The sequence below is a fragment of the Drosophila serrata genome, unplaced genomic scaffold (assembly GCF_035046125.1).
Source record: "Drosophila serrata isolate PLE 108 unplaced genomic scaffold, ASM3504612v1 contig_240, whole genome shotgun sequence".
Lineage (NCBI taxonomy): Eukaryota > Metazoa > Arthropoda > Insecta > Diptera > Drosophilidae > Drosophila > Drosophila serrata.
This window is the reverse complement of record NW_028257138.1, coordinates 7,087,298-7,100,731: the sequence shown is the minus strand read 5'-3', so window position 1 is coordinate 7,100,731 and position 13,434 is coordinate 7,087,298. Positions and strand designations below refer to the sequence as shown.

General features: G+C 38.4%; 2 protein-coding genes across 2 annotated transcripts in view; both read left to right on the top strand.

The window, feature by feature from the left end:
• kek3 (leucine-rich repeat, immunoglobulin-like domain-containing kekkon 3 protein) overlaps positions 1-13,434 on the top strand; it is a 238,020-nt gene that overhangs the window by 173,354 nt on the left and 51,232 nt on the right. Inside the window, exon 4 of the mRNA XM_086830990.1 lies at positions 11,638-11,730. The gene's annotated coding sequence lies outside the window, so the exon portion shown is untranslated. The remainder of the gene's footprint in view (positions 1-11,637; positions 11,731-13,434) is intronic.
• Positions 9,540-10,502, top strand: LOC110182391 (uncharacterized). Its single transcript, XM_020950430.2, has 2 exons — positions 9,540-10,195; positions 10,249-10,502. The coding sequence occupies exons 1-2, from the start codon at positions 9,724-9,726 to the stop codon at positions 10,287-10,289; spliced, it is 513 nt and encodes a 170-aa protein (XP_020806089.2). The 5' UTR covers positions 9,540-9,723; the 3' UTR covers positions 10,290-10,502.

Here is a 13,434-nt window from a genome sequence, read left to right as displayed (position 1 = left end):
GTTATATACAATTTCACGTCTATTTAATGCTGAGAGTCATTATGTTCCGCTATAACATAGTTTATAAAATCAATGAGTGTTGAATAATTATTTTAGTTCAACTTAAAATCCCGTCGAAAACACATTCTCTACTTTGACTAACAAATCCAAAATGCATTGGAGAGCCGTCGTAAGTCTCCTGTTCCTTGGTGGAGTGTTCAGCGCATTGATAACGACTGACAAGGATCACGAACTCCTGGCAAGGACCTGTATGTGGGGGCCTTGTAAGCGATAGAAAGATAGAAATTATTTATCGAAGAAATATAAGGAAAATAAAGTTCAATTTTGTTTAAATCTCTCTGCTGACCAGTAAAGCCAATCGAGGCAAAAGTCAGACTCTGCCTGGTAAATCGTTGCCAATCCCTATATATTTTAACAAGAAAATAATCTTTAAAATATATTGTTAAGGTTATTTATTATGCAACTTGTTCTGTGGTTTTTGTTGAGTAATCTATGCATATCGAATTAAATTATAGGATTTTATGTCGATTTAAACCGGAAAAGTCGAAATCAATTCGTTTCGCTTTAGCTTATAAAAGCAATGAGTTCTAAATAATTAATTTATTTCAACTTGAAGTCCCGCGAAGAGCACAAACTCTTATCTGAAGAATAAATCTAAAATGCATTGGAGAATCGCCCTAATTTTCCCGACACTCCTTATCCTTTGTGGACTTTCAAGCGCATTGATAAAGGATCAATCCTTTAAAACTGATGTGGACACAGGAATAGGGCCAAGGACTTTCTGGGAAGACTCGAGTTCCGAGGAAGCAGGAAGGCGTCCGTGTCGTAGAGGACGCTGCAACCGCTGTACATCATGCCACCACCGACATGTTGGACCTATACATACTGTACATCCTTCGCATACAATAGTAAATCCAGCGCCATATATTGTAGTATTACCACCAGGAAGCTCAGGTTCAAATGTTGGAATTGTCAATCACGCGATCGCAGGGTCATCAAGTTCAGTGGTACATCATTTAGCTCCATCGAATCCAGTAACAAGTAATGTAGTAGTACTTCCTGCAAACCCAGGGTCACATCAAGATAGAAAAGAAACCCATTTGAATGCCGATTATGAAACTAAACCAAGCCATAATACTAATAGGAACCAAGTAAAATTTTCCTCAAGGTCTTTTCTCCGCCATCTAGGACTTAATTACTAATTCCACTGAAAACAGTAATCCATATCCAAAACGTTGTTTGATTTTCCTTGGATGGAATCCTTAATAGGATATTTGAAAGTATACTATGTTCCTGAACACAATATACAATAAATCTTGCATCTCAATATACTTTATAGTTCATCACTTAAACAAATTCGACCTGAGATCTGATTGTTTTATTTCATATCACTATGAAACATCGGAAACATTCAACTGGATTATGATTAAATAAACTCTGATAGACAGAGCGGGCGAATGCTGTGTTGTTTTTCCTCAGCGTCGGAATCAATTTCCAAAACCCATCGCTGAGCCAAGACACGATCAAAACCTAATCAACTGGCCCGACTCTGGAGAGTTTCACCCCGGAGGCAGTTTATTTTCCAACGACTGCTCGTCGCTGCGTCAGCTCCATCAGACTTTTCAGCCATTTCCGCAGCACTCGCAGCATGTCAATCACAAATCAGTTTGATGGGAAAAAACAAAAAAGAAAATGCGAAGGCAACTCGTTACTCGTTTGCATACAAATTACAGATGCAAGTCACATTTGATTGAAAACAATTTGAAATGATATCGTCATTGGCGAGGAGCATCCAGCCGGCATTCCTGTCAGACTTTTCCTATCCATATATCCTTTGGGTTTTCAATGCCAAGCGCCTCACCTGAGTTTCCACCTGCGTTTCACACACACGGAGAGACACACACACAAAGGGCATGTGCAGGGTTTATTGCCTTTACGTGCAAAATGTTTGTGTTTGGCGCGCATAAAAGGTATAAACCAAATTGCTTCAGCTCAATCGGCAATTCGGGAAGCATTTCATTTCATTTGCCAGCTAAAAGCGCTTCTAGAACTGAGCTGAGAGCTGCAACTTGCACAGGGAAAAATTAAGATTATTAAGATAATTTCAGGGCTTGAAAATGGTACTTAGACTGGTCGTAGGTCACTGGAAAGATAAGTACTATTAGGGGATTTAATGTGTTGTATATTTGTTTATTTTTTGTACAACAGAAATAGATATGTATTTCTTTTTCATATATCCTATGTTATATTAGTATATACTTAATTCAAAACTCTTTAAAATAATCCCTTTCATGAATTTATAAATTGTTTTCTGTGCTTTAGCTTCAATCGAGTGCATTGCTATGCATTGGCATGCAGTCCTTGTTTCCCTGGCTGTCCGTTGATTGTGTTGCTTTCAGGTGGCTCGATGGGTGGTTTCAGGTATTGGTATTGGTTCAAGGGGCTAATCAAAGCGTTCGACTGTCCCTGAACACCTCGTCCTTGTCGATTCACTCTCCCTCCCCCCCCCGCATCTGCGTTGCCTCGTGTGTTATCCTTGTCCCAATGTGCAAATAATTACCAATATGAGCCGTCAAATGACCACACACTTGCCCAGGACACACACATACACAGAAGGAAGCTCCTCCTGTTAGCCAGATGCCGCCACCTGTGCTGTGTGGCATTCTGTCCTATGTCCTGCAGTTGTTGTTGCCGCTCCCTCCTCGTTATCCTGGTGGCGAGGGCGCTCTAATTGTTGTCGCCATCGTACCGGAGACCGGGCATTGTGAGCTTGTAAATAAGCCTTAATTATTGCTATTACAGCCATAAAGCCACCGCACAATAAACATGCAAATTCGGTTTGCACGGGGCGTGACCCAAAGGCGGTTGTCTGATAAGCCAATTGGCAAAGGTGGAGTCGAGAAATACGGGCCAAGGTAACAACAATAATAATAGCTATATAGTATATGTTATATATATATGGCTATGAGGGAAAAATCCAATGGGAATTTGTATTGGCTTGTGGCATTCTTTGGTAAGTGTGTGTGTGTGGAGAAATTCGTTACGTGGTTTCTGGTGAGTTAAGAACACTTGAGAATTTTCTAAATTTAATTTGTAATTTAATTATAAAAGTTATTTTAAATAGTAAAAGGAATTTAACAATTTAACTTTGTATTGTATTATCCGTGAAATTAAAGTTTATACAGAATAGTTAAAGCTTTACAATTTATTTGGAAGAAACACAATATTGTTTTGCATTTCTTCAACAATTTATTATTCTCTCATCTAATAAAAAATAGAGAAAATATTTGGAATAATTTATTTAATAACAATTTCTCTTAGTAAAATGAAAGGAAATAATTAAGCAACATTTTCTAGACTTCCCCAAACCCAACACAGTTCTCATTAATAAATACTTTCCCCATGGCTTGTGGTTTCAACTCCACTTACTGCCGCACTAATATTAAATTTAATTTCCGCTTAGCTCGTTGAACGGCGATAAACGCAAACATTTACATAACACGCTGCTTGCGTTACGTAAGGTGCAACTGGCACACTCGCATAACGGAATACCTAACACACACGGGGCGCAAGACAAAGCCAGCAGGGGTTGAGGAGGGGAGGGAGGAGTGCCCCGCCCCAATGGGGGCTAAACACCATCCGGAGCTTTGTCATAATTAGAACATGCAATCGCCGCCACTGCACATAAACGCTCATCAAATCCATTTAACCCTTAACGGCTGTCGGGGTCGTCAGGCATTTGCAGGCGCCTGATCCTGGTCCCTGTCCCAGGACCCATGCTGCTCCAATTGCCACTGTGCCCGTCGGGTTTTATTTGCCATTATCCTGCTGCACGCACACCACATTGTCCCTACTGCTGCTGCTCCTACTGCTGCGTTTCAGGTGTAAGCACTGACAGAAATTATACAAAATACCTTTTTGTTTATAAGGATGTTTTCCTTATTTGTTTACTCAACAAAGTTTTATAGTTTATAGTTTATAGTATAATATTTTCCAACCTATAGTTTTCCCACCTTTTTTATACCCTTGCAGGGTATTATAATTTCAGTCAGAAGTTTGCAACGCAGTGAAGGAGGCACCTCCGACTATATAACAGCCGAGTCGATCTAGCCATGTCCATCTGTCCATCCGTCCGTCTGTCCGTCTGTCCTTCTGTCCGTCTTTCCGTCTGTCCGTTTCTACGCAAACTAGTCTCTCAGTTTTGAAGCTATCTGAATGAAACTTTGTAGTTAGTCTTCTATATACTCTCACTCCTATATATGTCGGAACGGGACGGATCGGATGACTATATCATATAGCTGCCATAGGAATGATCGAAAAAATTTTACAAGAAAAATTATAACATTTTTAGTTGAATTTAGTAGAATTTGATCAAATTTGAGATTTAGCCTTTTTGTATTACTTTACATATTTGTGTACAATTTTTTAAAAATCGGACTATTATATCATATAGCTCCCATAGGAACGATTGAGAAATTAATACAATCAAAAATTATAACGTTTTCAGTTTTCAGCAGATTTTCATCAAATTTGAGGTATAGCCATTTTATATTATGAAAATCGGACGACTATATCATATAGATGCCATACAAACGATCGTTAGATGTAGAGGAAAAATGCAAATCTGTGAATGTAAAACTAGATTTATAACATGTATAGCTGAATGAAATGAAAGCAGGTATTACTTCATTGTTTTTAACATAAATATATATAATTTATATTGTATGGATTCCTAGTCATCGAAGTTCTATCTGCAAGGGTATATAAACTTCGGCGTGCCGAAGTAAGCTTCCTTTCTTGTTTTAAATTGTGTAAGAATGTACATTTTTGTCTCAGTGTACGTGTTTACAGGACTTATTGCTTAAGTGGCGCCCAACTGCCTGCAGTGCTGCGCTCTCCTGCCTGCCCTTAGCTGAACTTTACTGACCCCAACTAAACGGCACCGAACTGGACTGCAGTATTCGCTGGGTCCTGGCAAAGGACGACCCTAGCATTGATGGCCCGTTGAGTTGCTCTCTCTCTATATGCTGTCCGGGACTGTCGGTGTCTGTTTTGCCAGTGGCTCTCGACTGCCTGTTGGCCTGGCTAACAACATTGCAGCGCCGTTTCGTGTGATTTTTGCACCGATTTGCGTTTAATTGAATTTCGCTCTTGACACTGGTTTGGCGTGCGGACTTGACTTGCCTCTCGTCTAATTGCGCTGGGGGAAAAAAGTCCAAGCGGGCGGGGAAAACATGTTGAGCCTACTTGGGAGGGTAACTAAGAAGGATACCCAGATACGGGGCATAAATCAACGCTCCCCTTCGGCTGGTCAATGAACCGCAGAGGCCACAAAAAAATAAAACGGATCCCGCCTTGGGTGTTTTGTGTCTGCTGCGGGTCTGGGTCCATAACCATTAATGATGTGGCCCACAGGCCCCAATACTCCCCTACTCTCCCCCCGAGTCCCCAAGTCTCGAGAACGTGGCCCATTCCGCTCGAACGGAATGTCTGGGCCTAGACTCCCGCTCTTGGGGCTTCGAATCCCTTTTTTCCGAAATGGAAAACAGTGGGAGAAGTGTGCGAAGCGGAAACAACTTAATGACGCGCGGCGCTAATGGTTCACTTAAGCACCCACATAAGTTTTCCGCGCTTTTCCCCAAAATACAGGAAAAAAAGGCGAAACAGCAACCAACGCACAGTGGTTTTTTTTTAAATTAATTGGCAAAAAAATATATATTTCATTAACATTTTAGAATTTAAATGTTCACAGTGCGTATGAGTAATTTATTTTACAGAGTAGCTAAAACTTCTTATTTTAAGAAATCTTTAAGATTCACATTTTCTTTAGCTCTTTGACGTGCTAATATTTTATTTTCAATGTATTTTATTAAAATTTGATTATAAGGGTAAACACATGCAATGGCCACACTGCGTATGATTAATGTTTTCTAAGCCGGTTCCCCTGAAACCCGGTGAAGGACCTATTTCCTACCCTAAAAATCATCTATATTATTGGTCAGGATTAAAAACTCAGTCGATCTAGCCATATCCGGTATAAATTTTTTTGAAATTTATTTTTTTTTAAATTCAACAATTTAAATTTGTAAAAATTCGACAAAAATGTTAATTTTTTAACATTTTAAATTGAGTATGCAGTTTAATTTCTATAATAAGAACTATCATTGGAAATTTTACCGATTTGAAATTACTGCATTTTTATCTAAGTTATGAGTTTTGGAAAATTTGATTTATAGACAAAATTGTCATATAAAATATAGAAAAAATCAAGTCAAAGAAAGGTATTAAAGGATTAGTCAGAAGCTTGTAAAACTGTGAAGGAGCCATTTCCGACATAAATCATATATATTATTGATTAGCATCAACAGCTGAATCGATCTAACTATTTCCGGTTGAAATAAAATTTGTAAAAGTTTTTTCGACTTTTTTGTCGTTAAAATTATACATTTTCAAAAAATGGAAAAAAATTGAATGTTTTAAAATTTTAATTTAAGTATGCAGTTTTGTTGCAATAATAAAAACTAGCACAGGAACGCATTCCGAATTGAAATTTATGCATTTTTGGCTTAGTTATCAGTTTTTCAAATTGATAAATTTGTTTGAAAATTCCATAAATAAAGATTAAGGTAATGTGAATATTTTGAGCTTAGCTATGATGCGGTTTCTTCTTCGGTACTAGAATTCTATTGCAAAAGTATATAAACTTCCCGAAACTAGCTCTCTTTGTTTATATTAAACTTAACCACGGTGCCGGTGACGGTGCCGAGTTTCCTTAGATTTTTCCCCTAAGCATTTTCATGGCTGCTGCGAGGCTTGTCACCGAACTGGCAATGCCAAAAATCGGACGATGCTGCCCTCGCCTATTGTCGCCTCCGATTATTCTTTTTTCTTTTGCTTGGGTTGTGCCCCATGAAAACCCCAATGGAAGTACCCCTTACCCGCCGGAAAATTCTTCCTCTGACTTCTCGTACTCCACTTACTGGCTGCACAGTAATAATTTCTCGCTAATGGTGTCCTAAATTGTCAAGAAATATGGAACCATTTGAATGTGCTCCCTCGGCTCGAGTCGAGTGTGTGGGTGTGTCCCGGACTTGTGCGTCACACCCACATATACCATATCCAACTTACATACATATATAAATACATATATATATATATATATATTATTATATATCCCGCGCTGTTGCTGAGTGCGGCTTTTAGAACGTTTGTGTTTTCGACTTCCGGTTAGCCGGGCCTTCTAACAAATTCTTTGTTCTTCATTTCTTCATTTTGGTTTGGAAGGGAACAAAAAAAATATATATGAAAAAAAATAGGGGCCGCTGTGGTTTTGACAATCTAAAGTGCAATATGGTGGCAGTGTGGGTCAAGTGGGTGAGTGGGGCGCGGCAGTGGAGTGTTGAAGGGTACGCGAGCCACAACAAAGAAGGGTCAACGTAACGCAAAGTGTTACGTGGCATTACGTTACGCAAAGTGGAAGAGTGTGAATGGCTGGAGATCGCTAAAAGTAAAAATCCTTTTACTTTTTCTCCCACCTTTTAGATAATTCTGCAGCTAAAAAATATTAAAGAGTTCTAAATGAGTGTAATAATTCAAGAAAAGGCTATTAAATATATTTAACATAGTATAAAGGAGATTTATGACAAAATAAGCTTATAGGAGTTCTTGAAGTTTTAATATTCTGTCTATTTCTATTTTATACCCTTGATTAATTACGCTATGGCCAGGACTTATGAATTAGAAATTTTGGTATTCCTTTCATGAAAGTTTGACAACTATATATCATATATCTGACATGAAAACAATAAGGGAAATAATAGAAAACTAATGACCAGCGCAACTTCGCTGAACTGCCCAAAACAGTATGCTAAAATTGAGCAAGGTCCCAATTTACCGCAAAAATAGGCAATGAAGAAATAATGGTGCATCTTTTAGGCTGATTTTATTAGGAAAAGGCGGAAGTGCCATTGCAAGAGTCCGAAAATATTACGTATACGCACTGTTGTAAAATTGAAGAAAATTTTAGAAAATTAATTAAATTATGCAATTAATTAAATTATGCAATCATAACTTTAAGTTCTTAAATATACATTTATAGAAATAATGATTTTGGCTTTATTTTTTGATGAATTTTCTTGTGGCATTAATCAATTGGTAGCATTAAATAATTAGTTTTAAAATTTTGTTGTGGAAAACCCTAATTGTCCAGACTTTCACGTGGCGTTACTTACACAAAAATCAGAGAATTAGAGCAAGATATAAAACCCTCTACGTGGCTAAAAACGTGCTAACCGTAATCCTGAATTGAATCATCAACGTCATGCTTACGTAAGGACACGCAATGCACTTGACGACACACGCACACAATGGGAAAAAAAAACACAAACACACACACAACAGAGGGCTGAGAGCTGCGAAGGACAAAAAAGATGCTTAATCTCATCGCGTTTTGTCTCGGCGAAAATACCCACAACATGGCAGCAGCGCATTCATCTGCCGGGATAAAAATGAAATAAATACGAGTGCGGGCAGATCCTTGTCTGCGTGTGGAAGTGGGAGTCCTTAAGCATTTCTGCCAACACAGACGTAAAAAATCTGCTACTTATAAATTATGTTTATTTATTTATTATATTTTGAAGCAGCTGCGCTCAAATACGCACCGTTTTGTCCGAAACCGAAGCGAAAAGAAAACTTGTCGCTGTGCTGCTTGGCTGTCAACAATGCAGGCTGCTTCATGAGTCTGAATGGGATTCTGGGCGACAAAAAAAGGACGAAATCGTGGGCGGCGGGTGGGGAAAGCTTGCAGGAAGCGTTCAACAAATGCCGTTGACAGCGGACGCACTCCAACAAACCCAAGGCGGCCCATTGAGTTCGTCGGAGGAGGAGGAAAAAAAAGGAAAATCGGACGAAAAAAAGCAAAGACGAGGGTCGGCACAAATTGGCAAAGCTGACAAAATTGGTCAGCAGCCAAGGCTGTGGACATTTGTTGCTAATAATGTTATCGATGTGGCAAATACACAAGGAATACAATTTACATAATGAGCGGCGATTCGCCGAATCGCTCTTCTTTCCCCGCTCGAGGACAGCTCAAGTGGATCAGGATAAGTCCAGTGACCAGGAACAGGGAATACCGTAACGTGAGCCACTTAAATCTGACGTAATTGTGACAGGGTTTGCGAGGGTAGGGTCACTGAATTGTCTTCCTGCTTTAAGTTGTATATTTAATAAATATGATAAATTGATTCTATTTATTGGAATGTTTATAAAACAAGAACCAACATCCAATCTCGGGAATTAGAGTCATTGAATTTTAGCTTTCTTTTCTAAATTTAATTTTAGGTAAAATATTGTTACTTTATCTCGAATTTGGAATTTATAACAATTACCCAAAGTATAGGAACCGTTCTTAAAATATTGAAGATTGATACTTGTAATGAATAAAAATACGGGGAATTTTATAAGACTAGATTGATATACCCTAGCTCGATTGAAACTGAGATAAGCTACACTTGGTTTGGTTTCCATTACTTAACATTTATCAAATACAAATTTCATGGATACTCTGATTAGAATTTTTCTTAATTTCCTGCAAACTTCAAATCCTAAGAGCAGAAGTTCGTTTCCATCTCTGTAGTTAATCTCCCAAGAAGCCGCATAAAGTCGCCTTTGCTCAATAAATCAAACTGCTGCTTTTCAAAATAGTTAATTTTTCTATCCCTCGATATGGCTGGCGATCAGTTAATTGTGTCTCCTTTAAATCTGAGCTTTCTGGCTCCCATCTCGCATTTCCAGAAGCGAATGATAACGATGATCAATGCCAGTGACGAGGACGTATTCTTCCGCATTCAAATCGATAATGATACCGATTACAGTGTGAGTCCAATGAAAGGCAAGGTGAAAGCTTTCGATAGCACCGAGTTGACTGTAACTCTAGAGCCAGTTATTAAGGATCTTCCTGAATGCTTCCTGACTGTCAGGAGCATACCAGTAAAAAAACTCTCTAATATAGAGGAGGAATGGAACTCAACGATTGTAAAAATGGGATTGAATTCAAAGATACCATTTCTACTTGAAGATGAACCCATAAAGATGTACCTGCAATCTAAGCCCAATTGTTCCAAAGATTGCTCGAAAAAATCGTCCTGGCTTACGGGCGTTTTATTTGCTTTAGGGATTCTTGGTCTTATTATGTCCGGTGAGCTTCTATAAACCAAAACTCCCAACTTCTCTATAATGCTCTATTTTCAGCCTATTTCAGTTTCATCTTGAAGTCTAAGCTCATCTTTTGAGTGCGAATCAATTGAATTATGAATTATGCAAATCGAAATCCGCGCCCCAAGCGGATTTCCACCAGCCCCCCACTAACAGTTACCTAAATCAATCATACGCGCCGTTGGCCTCATTAGGCAAGCGTTTAGCTCACCCGCCTCCTGCTCGACCTCCTGATCCCCTCCTTTTTACACTGAGAGAGAGAGAGGGATTAAGTCAACTAATTAAATACATAATAGTCTTAATAAAATATTAATAAATAATATTAACTTAAGGATCTTAGATATGCAGAGCAATATCTTCAATTTGTGGAGTGTGTAGAGGAATAAAAGTGTATATACAAATCAAGAGGTTTTTAATTTAAGATATTAATGCATAAAATATTTAATTTTTAGCTTGCTAAAATGATTTTTAAATTAAATTAATATATTTTCAAGGCAATATTCACTCAGTGCATGAGCCATCAACTTGAGTTGCGGCTTTAAATCAACTTGTCTTGCTTATTAAGTAATCTGCCGCAGAACGTTTCAATGGCTGACGCTCATAAATTCCATGCACACACCACACACACACGCACACACTTGAGTGTGCACCTGCACACACTTATGTATGTATATACGGGTATTAATAAACATATACACTTACAGGGAACAAGGTAACTATAGTTGAACGTGGGCTTACAGTTATTTATAAAGCAATTATTGCCACAATTAATTTGTGATTGCATTCTGCACGAAGCACTGCCATCGAGGTTTAGCACAATTGTTATCGTTGCTGCTGCTGCAGATTTAATTAGTTTACATGAGAGCACTGCCCCGGTGCTTTATGAAGCTAATTATCCTTTTGCGGCGCATCCTGCCCCCGCAATTGAATTTTGCCCTTGCGATCAAACAATGCGGAATGGCTAATTTCAATTCGCCCCCAAGTCTCCACTTCGAGTCCAATTAATGACCTTTTAGGCTGTAAGAGCTTCCTGTTCGTATCTCTCACAATTTGATTGTAAGGGAATCTGGGGATAATTCTTTAAATATTTATCGTGTTGTGATTTCATGAAATAAATCCAGGTTACCTAGTTACTTTGTAGATAAAATAATAATGATATTCATGAAGAATAGGAAATATTTAGGCTCAAGGAAATGTTAGTTCATTATACATTTGCAAGGGTATTGTAATATAAGTTAAAAGCTTGTTACGATGTGAATAAGTCATTTCCGGCCTTATAAATCATATATATTCTTGATCAGCATTGTCAGCCGAGTTGATCTAGGCATGTCCGGTGGAAAATTTTTGACGTTATGTATCATTACTCAGCTGTTGTTTGAGTTTTCTTAAATTTTTCATAATCTTTCGCAAATTATATCTTTACAGAACACTACTCAAATAAAGCCAGAGGAATGGAAATCCCTAAGCTGCTGAAATTAAGGAAAATGAAACAACTCAATTTGTTCAGATCGAGTAAAGGTAAGCCAACACTTTGAGTCACGAGTCAGAAGAGCCCAAAACCTGTCACAGTCTCTGTTCCCATCGCAGTTGATTTCGTGTGCTTTCGTCCTTTATCCGAATCACAATTTATGCGGCCACTAGGAAGTGAGTGGCTCGGACCTTGGAATTGTATTGAAAAATGAATGAAATTAGAATGTCTGATGGCATTTTGAATTGGATTTTCTCAGTCTCTTTTTCGTTTTTCGTTTGTACTTTTTTGCGAGACTCGTTTCTGGCCAATTTCGGGCAAACACCGCAAGACAGACCACAAAATGTTGTCCTGTTTCGTTGGCACCCCCGCAAAACGCCAATGCCACCGCCACCGCCACCCCCACATCCTTATTCCGGATGTGACGCCCTCCCCTAAGCCTTCGCTTTTGATTGCTGTTGCATGTCAAGATTTGTCAGGCAAATGAAAATATTTTGCGGAACGGGGTAGGACAGTCCTCTCTCTTTATTTTGCTTCATTCTTAGTCCTTTGGCCGATTCCGTTGCGCTGCAATGTCATAAAACATTATTGACATTTCAATTGTAAAAGCATTTTGTGTGTGTGTCACATTTTTTTCCCACTGCCATGGAGCAGAGGCTTAAATATTTTCTCCTCTATATTTTTTTTGGTGCTTTTCCCAGAGGAGATTCATTAAAGAGTAGAAGAGGCAAAAGTTCGTAATTTTCCGTGTTCTCCCTGCCGTTTGGTCACCTTTCGGTTCACGCATAAAACTTCCGGCAAACAAAGCCAGAAAAAGCGAAACAACAAATAAACAAAGTCAAGTTTTTGTCCATCGCTCCTTTCGTCTGCTGCTGGCTTGCGAAAAGTTTTACGAGCTTATCCCCGGGAAGTACGAGTAAAACGGGTCGAACGGCGAATGGCGAATGGCTAATGGGGAGGGAAGCAGGTCGCAGGACGCAGGACTCAGGACGAGAGACAAAACATGACGAAACACATACAGGACATGGCCCAATGATGCCAAATTGCAGTTGAGCGGAAGCACAAATAGGCACTGAAAAAAACAAAAATAGGAAAATATTTATATTCTATATTATATATATTATTCCTCTAAAAATTGGGAATTATATATTATATTATTAAGCCAGAAAGGAAGCTTTTTATGGCAGCAATATGATATAGTAGTCCGATTTCCTAAAACTACTCAAAATTAATATTTAATGGCTATATATCAAATTTGATGAAAATCTGTTGAAAACTGGAATAGTTATAATACTTTTTCTTGAAATGTTCCGATCGTTCGTATGGCAGCTATATATATGTATATATATATTTCACCGATTCGTCATGCTCCGACTTATGTACTAGTAAAATTATATAGAAGAATAGCTCCATAGTTTCATTTAAATAGCTTACATTTGTTCCAAAACGAATCTCGCACATCTGTGCATATGATTCCCAACTAGTTCTAACATCCCCGGAACGAAGTGACTTCTGTCGGCCATGTCTCAGATATGTGTTGTGTTACAAAAGTTGCAAGTCATTGTTTATTAGTGTTCAAAGTTCGTAACTGATCATACATACTTACTGGTCATAGATACTTACTGATCGCAGTTATTTAGTATTCAGAGTTACTTACTGATCAGAGTTACTTAATGCTCATTGATACTTACTAATCATAGGTACTTACTGGTCATAGTTAATTACTGGTCATATATACATTGTTTATTAGTGTT